At 46.7% G+C, this 18,276-nt stretch overlaps 1 protein-coding gene across 6 annotated transcripts in view; it reads left to right on the top strand.

Annotated features, from left to right (window-relative positions):
* SH3PXD2A (SH3 and PX domains 2A) overlaps positions 1 to 18,276 on the top strand; it is a 243,427-nt gene that overhangs the window by 80,389 nt on the left and 144,762 nt on the right. For 5 of the 6 annotated variants that reach the window (XM_045438782.1, XM_045438783.1, XM_045438781.1 and 2 more), the window contains one exon: positions 10,328 to 10,403. In XM_045438782.1, the coding sequence (XP_045294738.1) occupies positions 10,328 to 10,403 (76 nt within the window). Of the gene's footprint in view, positions 1 to 9,545; positions 9,771 to 10,327; positions 10,404 to 18,276 lie in introns of those variants that run through there. The other variant, XM_045438786.1, reaches the window with a different exon arrangement.

The following is an 18,276-nucleotide window of genomic DNA, read 5'->3' as shown; positions in this document are numbered from 1 at the left end:
GTTCTCATTGATCTTGTATATATCATCATATTGCTTGTGGATACTAATGGTTTTACTTCTTCCTTCTGAGTCTCTCATTTATTTCTCTTGTGTTAATGCCTTGGCAAGGATCATTAGTACAATAATGGAGAGACATAGAGATAGTGGCAACTTTCTTGTTTGTCCCAAAGTTTCTTCCCTAGGGATTATTTTGGTAGATAAACATTTTCAGATTAAGGAAGTTTACTCCTATTTCTTACTTGCTAAAAAACAAATCATAAATGGATGTTGAGTTTTATCAAATACTTCATCTACCTATATGAGAATAATCATTTAGTTTTTATTCTCTTCCTTCCTTCCTTCCTTCCTACCTTCCTTCCTTCCTCCCTTCCTCCCTTCCTCCCTTCCTTCCTTCCTTCCTTGCTTCCTTCCACTGAATTTATTCATTCAGACCGTGGTAGTCAAGAGACTGGGTTTGAAGGCAGAATACCTGGCTTTGAATCCCAGTCCCATACCTTGCTAGTTTGGGCAAGTTATTTAATCTCTCTGTGTGTTGGTTTCTTTCTCTGGAAAATAATAACACTTACCTTAAAGAGTTGATATGCGAATTAAATGAGATAAGCCATTTGAAAATTCTTAGCACAGCAACTAACACAGAGTTCTCAATAAATGTTATTTTTACTATCAAGCATTTATTGAGCACGTGCTTTCTACCAGGACCTATGCTAGGTGCTGGGACCTCAGAGGTAGGGTAATCACATGATCCCCATTAACGAGTACAGTCCTGGAAGTCCTGTTTTATACCTGTTATCCTGACATAATTATTCCTAGCATTCTCTTCCGCTTTCAAAATTTCCAGGTTTGGATGATCAATTATTTGGTCACCAACTTACAGATGAAGAGATCTATGCATTGTGGATGTGGAGGACCTGCTGGGCCTCATTCACAACTGAGCTTCCCAAACGCGTAGCAGAATTATGGTTGTCGTCAAGGTAGAGGTTCTCAGAACCCCATAGATGTCACAAGTCTTTTCCATGTCTTCCTGGTTTTTTTTTTTTTTGCCCACAAGAAATCTGCTGCCATCATTATTAGCTTTGTTCCTCTGAATGTAATGTATATTTTTCCTATGGCTGTTTTTTAAGATTTCTCTCTTTATTACTGATTTTGAGTCATCTGTTTATGTTGTGAATTGGTGTAGTTTCTTTTGTTTCCTGTGTTTGAAGTTGGTTGAGTTTCTTGGGTCTTTAAGTACAAACGAGAAATCACAAAGGAGGGGCTGCCTGGGTGGCTCACTCTGTTAAGCGTCCCACTTCAGCTCAGGTCATGATCTCACAGTTAATGAATTTGAGCCCCGCCTTGGGCTCTGTGCTGACAGCTCAGAGCCTGGAACTTGCTTCGGATTCTATGTCCCTTTCTCTCTGCCCCTAGCCCGTTCATCCTCTCTGCCTCTCAAAAGTAAATAAACATTTTTAAAAAAATTTTTTAAAGGAAATCGCAAAGGAAATTTTAAAACTTAGAAATGAATTTAATGAAAGATGTGCAAGACCTCTGCATTGAAAACTACAATACATTGCTGAATGAATGGTAAGATCTAAATAAATGGAAAGATTTACCATGTTCATAGATTAGAAATCTCAATATTGTTAAATAGCTATTCTCCCTAAGTTTCCCTACAGAGTCCATGCAATTCTAATTTTAAAAATTTCAGGGGGGATTTATGTATTTTATTTTGTAGAAATTAACCAATTTATTCTAAAATGTGTTTGAAAATGCAAAGAATCTAGAATGACCAAAACAATTTTGAAAAAGAAGAAAAAGTTTGATGTCAAGACTTAGCCAAAAACCTATAGTAATCAAGAAAGCATGGTGTTGGTGTCAGGATATATAAATCTGTCACTGGAACAGCAAAGAGAATCCAGCAGTAGTAGACCCACACATATATTGTTAATTGGTTTTTGACAAAGGAGTCAATATAATTTAATGGGTGGAAAGATAGTGTTTTCAACCAGTTTTTCTGGAATGATAGGCTCTCTTTACCCTAAGAATTATGTATTGAAGTTTGATAGTAGATTTCATTTGAACAGAGGACCCTGCTGAACCTCCCCCCAAGAGGATTCGCTAGTAATTGTTTTAGAGGTGCTCTCCAGTCTCAAATCCATGGTTTTTATATCTTCATGTGTAAGTTCAGGGTTGTGCTACAATTTTGAGAGCCACAAGACACTAGTGTGATGACCCCTGCCCCAGATGGGTAGCCAGCACTGGGCCTGGTACTTTGGGGTGGAGGAACAGAAAGAAAACATGAAAGGAGATTACTTCTAGGATGGCTGTATGATGAGCTCTCTCCCTAGTGAAACAACCAAAAATGGTGAAAATCTTTTCTTTCTTTTTTTTTTTTTTTTTTTTAATCTAAGTCTCTGGAGATTATCCTAAACAGACAATTGAAATGGCAAATGGAGAAACATTTATTTAAGCAACTAAATTTCAGTAAAAATGGCAAGTGTCTGTGGCATTTGACCCCCAACCGCCCCCAACCCCCACCCAATCTCAGCTGATGTATGTAGCCATCAACACAGGGCTCCCTCTCCCCCCAGGTCCCAGTCTAGGGCTACTATAGTAATTATAACTAGTAATTATAACAATTATTGGATTTATAACATATATAAATGTAATATGTATAATAATAATAGTACAAAAAAAAGAAAAAGACTGTAGTTATATAGGATTAATGTTTCTTTATCTCACTGGAACTAAGTTATAAACCTAAAGTAGATCCTGATAAGGTAAGATGTATACCATAAGCCCTAGGGAACTATGAAGAAATAACTAAAAAATATCGTGAAAAAAATCATTAAAGGAATTAAAATGTTATACTAGAAAACAGAAGAGCTGTAATGGTTATACTGATATCAGACAAAATGGACTTTAAGACAAAAATGTTACTGCATAAATGAGAGAGACATCCCATGTCCATGGACTAGAAGACTTAATATTGCTAAGATGGCAGCACTCCGCAAATCCATCTGCAGATTCTGCCCATGTATTCCTGTCACATCCCAGTTGGCTTCTTTGCAGAAATTGACAAGCTGATCCCAAAATTCACATGGAAATTCAAGGGACTACACATAGCCAAAACACTTCTGAAAAAGAAAAAGAAAATTGGAGGAGAGGACTCACATTTCCTGATTTCAAAACTTAATATAGCAAGAGAATAACAAGACAAGCCACAGACTGGGAAAAGATATTTGCAAAAATTTGACGTGACTGTTATGCAAAATATACAAAGAATTCTTAAAACTCAACAATAAGAATGAAATGCCTGATTAATGGATAGGCAAAGTTCTGAACAGGCACCTCAGCAAAGAAGGTATTTGGGTGACAAATAAGCATATGAAAAGGTGCTCAACATTATATGTCATTAGGGAATTGCAAATTAAAATAATAATGAGATACTACTAGATACCTATTAGGATGGTGAAAATCCAAAACACTGACAATACCAAATGCTGGTGAGGATGTGTAGCAATGGAAACCTTTGTTCATTGCTGGAGGAAATACAAAATGGTACAGCCACTTTGAAGACAGTTGGCAATTTTTTACAAAATTAAACATATTCTCACTATACAATTCAGCAATCACCCTCTTTGGTATTTACCCAAATAAGTTGAAAACTTTGGTCCACACAAAAACGTGCACAGGGATTTTTATAGCAGCATTGTTCATAGTCACGAAAACTTGGAAGGAATGAAGGTGTCCTTCTGTAGGTGAACAGATAAATAAATTGTAGTAATCAGACAGTAGAATATTATTCAGTACTAAAAACCAAAACAAACTATCAAGGCATGAAAAGACATGGAGGGATCTTATATGCATGTCAAAGAAGTAGAAGAAGCCAACCTGAAAAGACTACATACTATATGATCTCAACTATATGACATTCTGGAAAAAGTGGAACTATGGAGACAGTACAAAGATGAGTGATTTCCAGAGGTTAAGAGGAAGGGGGTGAATAGGAAGAGCACAGAGGATTTTTAGGGCAGTGAGACTATTCTATATGATAGATCATAATGGATACATGTCATTATACATGTGTCCAAACCCACTGGATGTACAACACCAAGAGCAACCCTACTTTACATTATGGACTTGGGGTGAGAGTAATGTATCAATATAGATTCGTTAGTTGTAACAAATAGACCACTCTGGACTGGGATTTTGATGGTGAGGGAGACCAGGAGTGTGTGGGGTCAAGGGATATAGGAGAACTGTATGTACTTTCTGTTCGATTTTGCTAAAAACCTAAAACTGTTCTGAAGAATGAAGTCCTTTAAAAAGAAAACAACTTGGGGCACCTGGGTGGCTCAGTCAGTTAAGTGTCTGACTCTTGACTTCGGCTCAGGTCATGATCTCACAGTTCTTGAGTTTGAGCCCTGCATCAGGCTCTGCCTTGACAGTGCGGATCCTGCTTGGGATTCTGTCTCTTTCTCTCTCTCTGTTCCTCCCCCACTCATATGTATCTCTAAATAAATAAACTTAAAAAGAAAAAAGAGGGGGCGCCTGGGTGGCTCAGTCAGTTAAGCATCCAACTTCGGCTCAGGTCATGATCTCGTGGTTTGTGAGTTTGAGCCCTGCATCGGGCTCTGTGCCGACAGCTCAGAGTCTGGAGTTCAGTTCAGATTCTGTGTCTCCCTCTCGCTGTGCCCCTCCCCCATTCACGATGTCTCTCTCTCAAAAAATAAACATTAAAAAAAATCAAAAAAGAAAGCAACTTAATGCAAAGCTATAGTAATCAAGATGGTATGGGACGGCAAGAAGGATAGATGTATAGATCAAAGGAATTGAATTGAGAGTCCAGGAATAAACCTAAATGCTTATGATGAACTGATTTTCTACAGGATACCAAAACCATTCAAGGGGAAGTATGATTCCTCTTGGGCAATGTGATGAACTTGTACCAAAAAAATCACAAAAGTCTGTGTGAAGTACTCTAATAGGGAATGCAAACCAGGAATGCTATTAGAATTCAAAGAAAGGTGGTGGTGACCTGCATCTGGGATGGTCAAGGAAGGGTTCCCAGAGCAGATGCCTCTTGATAAGGCCATCAGTGAAAGAAGGGAAGGGGAAAGTACATTTCAGGCCACAGAGGATGGGAAATTTAAGAAAAGCCACACGTATTGCTATTTATTGTCCATCTCTGTCTCTGTGATCCTCCTGCTGTCCCTAGCATCTAACCCAGGGACTGGTAAGCCCTCAGTTAGTAGAATGGACAAACCAGTTCTAAGGTTTCCCTTGATCCTTCATGGTCCCCGGTGATACTGGGTATCCTTGCCTCTTTTTGAGGGGAGGTTAAGAAACCCACCACCTCTTGTGGTAATGTCCCCTTTGTTCCTGAACTGGAAATGGTGACAGGATTAAGGCTTGAGGGTTGGAGCCCCAGAGCGGGAGTGGCCGGGAACCCCACCCTCGCGGAAGGGTGAGGAGTCGGCCTCTTGGGTTACACGTGTGCCCCAGCTGGGCTCGGGGCCCACCCTTCTCTCTCCTCAGTGTTTATTGCTGCTCAACCCTGCCCAAGAAGAGCTGCCGAGTCAGCTTCCCTGGCTGGGCCAGCTCTTGGATTTGAGCTGCTCTGTATCTCTCACACTATCCACCCCTTAGATAAACAGCCCAGCATCCTCCACACGCCGCGAAGTTCTGATGTGGCTGCAAAGAGCTGCATTAGCCAGACACCTCTCTCTCTAAGAAGGACCCTGGCAGTGGGCCCTGCTTTTCTTCCAGCTGAGTCAAGCCCTTGCTGGAGTGACAGGGGAATCCACTTCCTGCCTGAAAAGGTGGCCGCAGTGAACTCCAGGCTGGGCGGGGCCTTCCTGCCTCACTGCCCACGCACTCAGTCCTGGGCAGGCCTCTTCACACGAGGCAGCCCCCTCAGCCTTCCATGTGAGTGTTTTATCTGTCAAAGCCAGCCCTGAAACCTGGGTGCTGACCAGGCTACAGGCCCACTTTGCCTGGCTTCCTGGAGGGAGGGCATGGGGGGGGGGGTGACATTCAGATTGTATATCACACATGGCCCAGATGTTTATTCCATTGCCCGCCACTCTGCCATACTGTGCCTGCACGGAGATGACGAACCGCGCAGCTTTGCAAGCCCTCAATACCGAGTAAACTCAGCTGGGCCGCCTTTGCTTGGTTTGCTCTGGAGTCTGAACCAGGGGATCTGCTTTCTTTGAAAGGTGACCTGTGGGCAGAGAAAATGCCACCTTCAGCTGGTGTTTCCTTTTTGCCTGGCCGCTGGGCCTTGGGGATGACCGGGAGGGCAGATGCTGAGGCTCTGTGGCTCGGCCCTGCTGGTGGGGTTTGGTGCCAGGTGTGGCTGGACTCAGCTCCTGGGGGCTGGGGAGGAGCGGTGCAGGCCTGCCGGGCACTCATGGCTCTGGAGAGGACCCGTTGACCCAGTACTCTGGGCAGATGGGTTTGTCTTGGCCTCTGGAGGGCCCAGACTAAGCCAGAGTGGGGAAAGAAGAAAATGTGTTAGAGAAGGAGGAGGTGGAGAGAGGCCAGCTGCAAAGCATCCTCCAACAGGCCTTTTGAGGGGAAATTCAAATCTGCGGGGCTGTTAGATGACCCCTGCCTTCCAGGAGACACGTGAACCCACTGAGGCAATTCACTGCTCTTTGGCAGGGAAGGCCCAGGGAATGTGACTCTGCCAGGACAAAGCTGGCTTCATCTCCTACAGGAAGCCTTCCCTGACCTCCCCCTTCAGAGCCTACAGGATCCTTTTCATACATCCTCACTGTTCCCTGTCACACCAAAAATTGCTTGTCTATTTCTAGCACCACAGCAAAACCTCACAAACTTCCAAATGGGGTCCAGGAAACTGCATTTTTAACTAACACCACGCCCCCCCCCCTTCCAAAGATGATTCTGGCATCTGCAGACTTTAGACTACACTTTGAGAACCATCTTGCCCCAGTAGAGCCTCTCCAGTAAAAATATAATATGAACCACATGTGTGCTTTTAACTTATCTAGTAGCCACTTAAAAACATAAAAGAAAACAGGTGAAATTATTTTAAAAGTATTTTTATTTAACATGATATATCCAAAATATTATCATTTCAATATACAATCAACACAAAAATTGTTAATAAGATGTTTCACGTTTCTTTTGCACTAAGTCTTTGAAACCTGGTGTATATTCTACATTTACTACACATCTCAGTTTGGATGGGCCGAATTTCAAGCGCTCAGCAGCCACACGTGTCTAGTGACTGTCACATAGGCAGAACAGCTCTAGAGCTGTGTAGTGAGTATGGTCCACAGGCCAGCAGGTCCAGCATTACCTAGGAGCTTGGTAGAAATGCAGGTTCTCAGGCCCCTTCCTGGACCTATTGGATCAGAACCTACCTTTTCACAGGTTGGTGAGTACATCATACGCATGTTGAAGGTGTGATGCCCTGCTCTACACCTAGATTGTGAGCTTCGTAGTGTAAAGACTATAATTTAACTTATCTCTAGCATCTAACAGAGGGCCTGGCATCTAGGAAGCACACAGCAAATGTTTTTGGAGGAAAGGAATGAATGCATGAACCCTGCCTGACCGCTACTCACTCCCGTTGGCCCCATATTCCCCGTGCACTGTGAGTGAAAGTCTCAGAATCTTAGGAATCAGAGAACAAGTGTATGTCAGAGCTGACAGGACATTAAAGTTTTTAGAGCCTAACTTCTTCAAGCCCCAACTTGGGTTAATCCCACTGTTTGTTGGGCACGGGCCACCGTCTTTCAGGACAAGAGCGGTTCAGTGAGGGCAGACCACTCCACACCAGGGCGCGTTGCTGGGCCTGCCTTCCTTCTCAGACATCTCTGTACTCTTCCTCAGAAATTCTATAGAGCCATTGCTCGGAGAGACCATAGGCCTGGCCTCTACATATTAGTTATCCATCAATTTATTCTCAGTCTTCTTCCAGAAAAGTTTTAAGGCACCTCTAAATATGCACAGATTCCAACAAAATGAAACAAAAAATAGAAATAGTAGTAAGGAAGTGTGCATAGGTGCATGGACAAGGAGGTTTCCTCTAGCACAATTACTTATGGTAAAGTCTGAAACAACCTACATATTCACAGTAGGAGGTAGATAAATAAACTGTGGCGCGTCCAAAGACTGAAATTTTAGGTTGCAGTTAGTTATGGTGGTGCTGATATGGAAGTATTCATTGACGTGGAAAAATGTTCACTATAGAGTGTCAAAGTATTGAGGAGCTTATTTTATTTACATGCATGGAAGAATGTCTGGAAAGGATATATACCCTAAAACATTAATGTCACTTTTTCCAGGGGAGGAATTATGAGTGATTCTCATTCTCCTTTTGATCACCCACTGCTTCTGTAATTTCTGGTTTTTCCCTTCAGTGAACATGAATTTTTATGTGATACTGAAATAAAATGTACTGAGCAGAATATGGGTGAGAAAAATGGGAAAAGGAGAAAATGGGAATTCTACTGGGTATTGAATTTGTTTGAAAATGTATCGGTTAAGGAAAAAAATCCTAAGTACAGGTTTATAGTGTTGTGTCCCGGTGGGTATATTTCCATGAAGTAGGCACTTATTAGATGTTTGAGAGATAGGCTTACAACATTAAGGTTTGAAAACTCATGAGCCAGCTTTTGTTAAATTTCAGTCTGTACTCAGGAAGTGAAAGTTAATAATGGTGCAGTCTCTGTCTTGTTTTGAATCGAATCCGACCATGACCCGCCCTTCACGTGTGGGCTCTAAATAGCCTGCGTGCCTGTGTGTGTTGGATGATGATTGTGCAAGAGAGCATCCTGAAATCATGTGTGAGCGCTGGGTGAGGGTGAGGGGTGGGGTGGATGGGAATGAGCGCAGGTGCATGCACACGTGTGAAATCTAGCACAGGACTACTTTCGCCACCTTCATACTGGCACTTTGGTCCAAGCCTCCATCATTAGGCTCCTGCCTGGTATCCTGCTTCCACCCTATGGCTCATTCACCACCGTGAAGTTAAGCTGTCCTCCCCATGATACGGCCCACCTGTCAGATCTCATTGCCTGTACTTCAGCCCCTGCTCGCTCTACTCCACAGCAGCCACACTGGCCTTTTCAGGCTCTTTTTGCACTTCCCGTTCCCCCTGCTGGAACATTCTCTCCCTTCCTTGTGGCTTGCTTCCCCACCTCCTGCGGTCTCTACCAGATTGCCATCTGATTCCTAAGACCTTTCTCAGCACGCCATACCAAGGAACAACTTCTGTTGTGCTCCAACACCTTACCCTGCTTCATTGTTCTTCATAACATTTATCAATACATATTTGTTTGTTTACTGTTTGTCCCCCTCCACTAGAATGTAAACTTCCTGAAAGCAGGGACTTTGTTGCTTTTCTTTCTGGCCATGTTTTTGGTGTTCAGTGCTCTAAGTAGGTACTCAATAAATATCTGAAGGAAGGAATGGACTTCGGATATCATGTGACTGATCTTCCTCATTTGACCAAGGAGGGGCCCGAAGCCCTACTGAGCAAGCTTCCATGCCTTGCCCAGGGTCACACAGCTGGGGCAGCAGGGCTAGATCCTGCCCTGGTCATTCTGCTTCAGCCTGTGCCTTAGAAGGAAGATTAACCACACACACAGGGGCTGTGGCCTCGTCCATCCTGTCTCCTGTGTGTTTTTCCAGTTTATGCAGAATTTCAGCCCAGAATAGCAGAAGAAAAAAATAGTTGTTCCTCCAGAACCCTGGAAACTCTTCCGGTGGGTCTGTCCCTGGAAAAACAGCAGCAATCTCAGGGTGGGAAGGTAGGAAATGGAGGAGGGGGTCTTACAGCGTGGGGGCAACGGGCTGGGTTTGGTTTTATAATTAAAATAACATCTGAGTCTGTTTCCGCAGAGCAGTTCTGGAAGGTGGGTGGTCTGTCTGAAGTATCAGGTGGGGCCTTCCCCTGTCCTGGCCCAGGATGGTTTGAGATGGCCAGTGGCTAAAGGGCTCACCTAGCAGATAACATATGAAAGAAGCTGAGCCCAAGGAAGGCTCTGGAAACCCCACCTGTAGCCTGGCCTGGAAAGCCTGCTGGTCTCTACCCTGGTCTCAAGAGGGGGCATCTTCAGATACTTCTCTCTATGCCCCCACGCCTCCTTGAGATTGTTCAGACACCCCTTTGATGCATGGAGAGCTCTGGCCTCCTCTCTCTCATGCCCCATGTGGTTTATTAATCGTCTGTGAAATAGGAGATTGAGGTGTCACTCATCCGTGTGAGGGCAGTGGGGCCCTGGAGCAGTGGAGTGGAATGGAGAAGGGACTCTGAGGGCTCTTCCAGTCTTCTGAATCCTGTACCTCTGTCTGTCTGGCTTCTCAGATGCAGCTTTTGGATAAGTTTCCCATTGAAGGTGGCCAGAAGGACCCCAAGCAGAGAATCATCCCCTTCCTTCCAGGTAAGCTTTGGATGGCCCCACTGTTGGGATGGGAGGCAACCTGGGGAGAAGTATTTCTTAGGCTGAGAAAAGGCTGGCTACACGGCACTTGGGAGGCTCAGTCGGTGGCATCCAACTCTTGGGCTCAGGTCATGATCTCATGGTTTGTGAGATTGAGCCCCGAGTCAGGGCTTGGGATTCTCTCTCTCCTTCTTTCTCTACCCCTCCCCTGCTTACTCTCTGTCTGTCTCTCTCTCAAAATAAATAAATAAACATTAAAAAAAGAAGAAGAAGAAAAGGCTGGCTACTAAGCCAGAAATTCTAGGCAGGGTGGGCCTAGGAATCTTCATACTAATAACTCCCCAGAAGATGGGAAGCCCCTGATTGTGAAGGCCACTGCCACCACAGGGACCTCTCCCACCGTTCCCAGGCCACCTCTATTGGGTCCGGGCCATGCAACTTCTAAGCAATTTCTTAGGCTCTGGGACTTTGGCTTCCTCTTTCCAGAAAGCACAGACAGATCAAGTCTTCTATGAGAGGATGAAGAACTCCAGGCTGAACTCTTTCCACTAATCCCATTGTAATCATAGAGACCCTTAATCTAAGCACGCTCCCCATGTCCGATCTTGGGCCCTCCTGGCACATTATCCAGCCGAGGCTCTGAGAGCTTACATAATACAACCTGTGAGTTGGCAGAGCCAGGATTTGAACCTGGGTCTTTCTGTCCATAAAGGCCATTAACCACTACACCATTTTGGAACATGTTCAAGGTAATTGATTATGTATAATTTAGAGGAAAACTTCCCAGATGTGTCATAATCTACTGTTGCTATGATGTCTTAAATTGGTGTACAATTTATAGCTTACAAAGTGCTTTTTTTGTTATTGTATACAAATGTCCATACTGAGGTATATATTCTGATTTCTGCTTGAGGGATAAAGATGTTAGGGTTCAGAGATGTTAAGTAACTCCTCATAAATGTGGCAGAGCTGAGTCTTCTCCAGTCTGGGCTCTTTGCCCTAAACCTGACCCCAGATCCTCTGCCTTTCCCCAGGCCAGTGAGCAGGGCTGGGTTACAGTGGGCCTCGCCCCCGTTGCTGTTGGGCCCGGCAATGGCAAAGTCAGTGGGACTTTCGCAAGGAGCGGGGTCTCTGTCTCATTACTCTCTGACACCCCGTCAGCCTGTGGTCAGCACCTACTTGGTGACTTGAAAACACATGCAGGGACACCGCCCTCAGCGAGTTGGTCCTCTCTGAAAGGTGGTCCTCGTACACCCACATCTGCTAAAGCAGCGGAAGGCAAGAACACGCATTGCTGGCAGTCCTGTGAGTCTCGTGCTAAAATTGCAGACAATCACTTTAGCTATGGGGAAGAACTGCCCTTCCACATCCCATGGTTTGGGCAAGATTGGAACCAGTCAGTGGGGGTATAGAGAATCTCACCCTAGGCTTCTTCCATGGAGGCAGAGGACTGCTTCTCCGTCACTGGCCGAGGAGTGAACGGAGGGGACTTCCATGTTCTGCCTGGCTTTGCACTGAGTCCTGAGGGAATTTGGAATGTTCAACACCTAGGTTTGTATGACCTTAGATGCTGCTCCAGTACATTCCAGATGCTCTGCCCCCCCAACGACCTGGGAGGCCAGCTGGGATGCTGTGGACACAAGTGTCCCAGAGCCAACATGAGGCCAGGGCGGCACCCTGGTATCAGAGGTGGGCTTGGCCTTGGGGCATGAAAGCTGCTTATTTCCTCGAGAGGGATGGGCTTTTTCTCCCACTGGTGGCCAGTTCTCCAGGGAAATATCACCTCGTCATCATTTGTCTGCAGTGAGGGGCTCAGTCTATGACAGGGCCTGGGATAAGTTACCTGGGGCTAGGGGCTGGGATGGCCTGGTGAGTCAAGGGAAGATGTGGCTGTGTTGCCTTCATCCAAGGAGCCTTCAAGCTACTAAGAGAGATGAGAGAGGCAGAGTCTACTCCCTAATCAGGGAACCAGTGCAGGCAGGAAGTGACTCTCTCTAGCACAGTGCTGTTCTGAGTGTCTGGAGTGTGTCATTGTGAGCTGAGGAAGGCAGCAAAGCACTCCTAAAGGAGGGGGCCCTGGAGTTGACCTCCAAGGACGGTGGCTTGGAGGGGTGGGGGAAGTGCAAGTCTTTTGTCCTGCCGCTACCAGAGTCCAACGTCTGGGGGGGTCACACGGCCTGCCTGACCTTCCCCTCCAGAGTCTGGCTCTGTCAGTTGCCAAATGTGTTAACTTCTCTATATGCCTCAGCTTTGTCATTTGGAGAATAGGGAGGATACTAGCATCTACTTCATGGGGCTGTTGGCGGGATAGAATGAATTCATACATTTCAGGGGCTCAGAACCATGGCTAGCCTCTAGCAGGACCCAATTATTGCCAATTCCTGAAACGCACCTAGTGTTTCACACAGCACACTCACACGTGTAGTCTCATTTGCTCCTCCCAGTGAGGTTATTATCCCCATTTTACTGACTAGGGAACTGAGGCTAAGGGAGGCTAAGACTCACACAGGCCACACAGCAGGAGGTGTAACCAGCACCAGAGCCTTATCTCTGACCTCAGGCCCCATCAGCCACCCCAGGAGGATAACCCACAACTGCTATGGCACTGGGGCTCTCTCTGAACTTCAATTTCCTCTTAAAAGGATTGTGGTGAGGGTAAAAGAATTCATGGGCAGCACTTTGCACAGAGCCTGTCCCATAGCAACTGCTCAATAAATGGCAGCTGTGAATAAAGAAAGTCTGCTGTCCCCATGGCCACCCCCATCTCCTGGGAAAGGCCAACAGATGGGCCTTCTTCTGGCCCCCACATGATGGGACCTGTGTGCAGTGGGTGATATTGTAGAGAGGAATGAGGTTGACTGGCCCCCATCCCATCCAAGGGAACTTGTCTTTCCCCTGTTTTGCTGCTTTTCTCCTCTGCCTACAGTGGGGTTTCCTCTCCGATGCTTCTCTCTTGTTCACTCACTTTCCAGGACTTTGGCATGGGCATTGCTGGCCGTGCGGAATCCCATCCTGGGGCTCCCAGGCCTGTGCCTCGCTCCCCCCTGCCCATGAGAAACTACCTAACCCTTTCATGCTCCACTCCCTCACTTGGACAGCAAGGAAAAAGAAGCCAACGCAATCGGAACCAAACTAGGGAGAGCCGCGTGGGCACGAGGGTTCCCAACCTGCCCCAAACCCAAGAGGAGAGGGGAAGAGAGAAGCGCAATGTGGAATGTTTCCTGTCTTAGGTCAGGTTCCTTAAAAGTAGAGACTGAGATGAGGATTCTTACCCGGGTGACTTGGAGGGCTGCTCTCAGGTGCCCATCCCAAGGCAGTGAGAGAAGCAGGGCAGGGCAGGGGAAGAAGCCCAAGGTGGATGGCACCAGAGTTATCCCAGTGTCAGAGACACCTTCTATACTCCCCATAGGTCATCCATTTTCTGGAGGCCTCCTCTCCCCCAGAGGTCGTGGAGTGTGGGCAAATAGCCCCTGAGGGCTGAGGGCAGGGGACATGCCTTTGGAGAAGGGGCAGCTGTGAGCCCCCAGCGGCGAACACCTACAGCAGTGAGGGATGAGAGCATGTGCTAGTAAGGGGGCTGTGGGCAGGGGCCAACATCTACTGTATTATCTAACACCAGTTAAGTCTCTGTTTCTACGTCCAGCCTTTGGGGAGGCAGCCAAGGTCACCTGCTGACTCCCGCAGGCTCAGCCCTGACAGCGTGACTCAGCAGAACCTGAGTCACACACACACCAGCTGCCTTCACTCTTCCAACCCTCAGGAGGCTTAGCAGCCAGCCTCGGGAGCAGCTCTGCCAGCCCTTTTTCAGAGCAAGGAACACCCAGGGGGAGAAAGCAGAGAACACCCATTATCTCCAGAACAGCCTCAATTTTAGCCTCCCAGGTGCCAAGATGTGATGGGCATTTCTGGGGCCTGGGGTCAGGGGATGTGTTTGGAGCATTAGCTAGCTGCTTTGCTTTGTCGTGCCTGGCCCAGGGGGCTCATGGAAGTTTGACTGGCTGGTGGAAGTGACAGAGAAAGCAAAGGAATTGAGAGAAGAGAGGGAATCTGTGGCTTCCCATGGTTAACAAGCCCTCATCTGCCAGTCAAATCCTAGCAAAAAATAAAAATTAAAAAAAAATAAAATAAAAAATCCCACACATGAGCCATAAATCTCAGGATCTAGGACACAAGTTTGTGGTGTGTCTGAGTGGTGTATGGCCTGTGTTCAGGGTCAGCCTGTGGGTTTGAAAAGTGGCAAGGGTCTGGGGTTTCCGTGGCCAGAGGCAGAGGCTCCATCCCAGGAGACTGTCCTGCACCACTGCTAGAGTCGGGTTAGCGGGAGGGTGGCTGGGAGCAGGGCCAACAAGGTGATGACAGACAGCCGGTGCAATTGCCAGACCAGTGGTCTCACATTTGCATAGCAATCAAATCCTGGATAAGGCTTTGTAGGGGAACTATCCACAACCCACTTGTTGCACTGGCTCTAGAACCTGCTTTCTGGGCCTAGAAGTGAAGATCCACTATGCCCTGGCCCATCTGTGTGTTTGTGAGGCCTGCAGAGCCTGCAGGAGGGGCATGGAGAAGTTATGACCTTCATGTGGGACAGGTGGTTCTCCAGCAAGGCATCTCTGGGAAAAAGCCAGGTGGTTTTTCAGGCAGGAAGAGGCAGAGAATTATGCCTGGGCCTGATGCCCTGGGAGTGAGTGAAGGGGTGAAGGGGAAGGAATCCCTCCAGTCATGCCTGGGCCTCCAAACCCCACATTAGGTGAGAGAGAGGGAGATACCCCTAGCTGTTTTCACTGACCTTTGTGGCCTCCCTTTGAGACAAGGCCCCTATCTAGTTCTCTCACATTTCTATCATGGGGCCAGACACATAGTGTGTGCTTTATTAAGACTTATTGGTTGGGGGCCCCTGGGTGGCTCAGTCGGTTGAGCGTCCGACTCTTGATTTCCTCTCAGGTCATGATCTCACGGTTCGTGAGATTGAGCCCCACATTGGACTGTGGGCTGACACTGGGGAACCTCTTGCTTGGAATTCTCTCTCCCTCTCTCTGCCTGTCCCCTGCTTGTGCTCTGGCTCCCCAAATAAGTAAACTTAAAAAAATAAAACATTTAAGACTCATTGGTTGATCACAAATTGGACATTCTCCCTTATGTACGGATACCTTTTATTGAGCTCCTTCTGTGTGTCTGGCCTTGTGCTGGGCCCTCTTACAACCCTTTTCTCCAGTCCTTATGGCGTGGTATGGGGGCATTATTCCATTTTAGAAAGAAGTCAACTCAGTTTCCCCCACTACTTAGCCATTAAGTAGTAGTGCTGTCCTCCTTCCTGCCCTGCCCTGTACCTTTTTTGGGCAGGGAGGAATTGCCCCAGCCAGCCTCAGCTGGAAACTTTCCCCTACCCACTTTGTTGGTTCCATATCCTCCAGACTAGGGACCTGGGAGTTTCTGCCCAAGGACCCAGCACCGCAGCGGTCCCTCCAGCTTCCATCGCTATCTTATGCTTCAAGAGTGCACTACGTGGGGCAGAGAGTGACCTGAACCTCATGGGGACTCAGGTGACCTGTAAGTGCTCTCATTCTATTGAGTGTCCTGAGGTCACTGCAGCTGAGTAATTGATTTTTTCCCCACACTTAAACAGCTTAGTTTATTATTATCTTAATACAATTACAAACAGGATAGCCCCAGGCTTTCAGAGCACGGTCTTCATTTAATTATGAGTCTCCCAAGATTACCTATTTGGTTTTCCTAAGTCACAGCATTTTGAAAACTTTGTATTTTGAAACAGACTCACAGATGTTGCAAAACTACTAGGCACTCCACATTCCTCCCCTCCAATTCCACCATCACACTGCAGGGTAGGTGACTCTATTCCCAGTTTAAGGAGAAGTCAAGTCACCTTCTACCATCACACAGCCACCAAGGGGTGTACCAAGTGCCCAGCTTCCTCCAGTGGTAGTGTCTTGTGTAAATACAGTGCATTATCAAAGCCAGGAAATTGATATTGGCAGGAGTCAGTTCCCAAAGCTAAAGACGTGAGCAAAGGGTTTTTATTGTAAGGGGTTGGTGAGTGCTAGTGGGCAGGCATGCTGGCTGGTCTTTCAGAAGGAGGCAATGGTTGACAATAGTTCCTGAGAAGCTCCACTCCCAGGCCTGACTTCTTGGCATTCCTACCTCCAAGTGGAAAGCAGAACTGAATCTTGTTTTACATTAAGGCATATTCCTGAGAATCTCTGCAAATTTAGTTCTGTGGGACAAATCACATCATCTTTCAGTTGTCCTAAATACTATTCTATTTAAAAGAGTCATGGGATCAATCCTTTTGCAAAGCAGAGCACCCCTTCTTTGGAAATAAATTCTTCTTTCCATGGTTTCCATATACTGGGATAACTTCGAGCTCCTTCTGAGGTTGTTGGACACAGAGCAGACCTGGAGCATGGGGATTGGGGCAGCAGCATTGACCCCCAGGAGGAGCAGAAGAACTCTGCTCAAGAATGGCAAAAGATCTGAGATTTGATCACATTTGCAAGCCAAACAGTTAGCTTTCCCTACTTTCGTGGAGGCCAATAGAAAATATGAGGCTCCCAAGTCAGACAAAAGGCTTTATTATGGCACATTTGCATCAGATCCCATTGCCTCCAGGCCCTGTGGGGGTGAATTGTGGGCCCAGACGAATGCCTGTGGGTTACATGATAGGAGAGGAAGCCAGATCTCAGGGAGCCCACATCTCTTATAGCGGGCAGTAAGCAAACCTACCCGGTTTTCCTTGGAGACACGCCCTATCTCTGTGTCCCAAGGCTATATGCAAACCTGCTGTTTACTCCGGAGCAAGACACTACCTCTGTCCTCTAATCTGTTTCTTTACAAACACCTTTGAAAAGGTAATCCAGAACAAAAGGCAGTTAGTGCCCTGTTGTTAAGACACACAGAAATGCAGGAGTGCCAGGGAGATGATCTCACAAGTGTATTAGTTGCTTTCTGGGGTCTCCTGCTTTTTGGAGGGGTGGACAGAAATGATGATCTTTAGGACTTTGGGCCAAGCATGGTGGGCTCAGCAGCCTCTCAGGGCAACCTACTGTTTACATGGAACTTTCTGCCTTGTTTTAAAAGACTGTTGTGGAAAATCCATCTCCTGTTGCCCATCCTGGGTTTGGAGTAGATTTCCTGTGTATCCTGAGTTTGTCAGTCCAAGGAGGCTCCCTGGGAGGAAATGGTCATTACAGAGTGAAGTAGACAGTGTAGCTGCTGATGTAAAAAGCAAACAACTGTGACCAGGGATCAAGGGGCTTCAGAAGCCATGCAGTGGAGCAGAAAGAGGTGAGCTCACTCTGCAGGTTTCCTCCCACTCACAAGCCATCTGTGTCTCTGTGCTGGCTGGGACTGGGCCTCTGAGCTTCTAGAAAGCCCCTTCCTCCTAATAGCTGAGTTAGTCCCACCTATAGCCATCAGTGCTCCTGAGTTGATGGATCCTGGAGAAGCTGGGTAGCTTAGGAATAAAAGTGAGCCATAATCAAAGTAGGCGCCACCAGTCTTATTATCTTCTGAGCTTAGAGGGGTGTATTTTTAGACAGCAGGCATGCTCCGCTCTTTTGTACTGGTTCACCAGTTTACATACCGGCCCCTTAATGAAGAGGCAGTTTGGAGCCACAGTGCAGGAGGGTGCTGGGTGAATTGCAGGCTCAGTCTCTGGGGCCTTCCTCTCCCTGCCCCCCAGGGCCCTGCGCTGCAGATCCGGTGTTTGTTCAAGCACAGAAGGAAGCAGGGGGAAGGGATGTCTTTGGCTAGAGCTGGTCTGTGGCTGTGGCATGGGGGAGAGCTGGCTCTCTCCCTGGGCTGTAGGCATTTCTGTGTGTCCACACCAGGCGCCAGCGTGAGAAAGCCCTCCCCACAG

This window comes from Leopardus geoffroyi, chromosome D2, assembly GCF_018350155.1.
Source record: "Leopardus geoffroyi isolate Oge1 chromosome D2, O.geoffroyi_Oge1_pat1.0, whole genome shotgun sequence".
Lineage (NCBI taxonomy): Eukaryota > Metazoa > Chordata > Mammalia > Carnivora > Felidae > Leopardus > Leopardus geoffroyi.
This window is presented reverse-complemented; position numbering and strand designations above follow the sequence as displayed.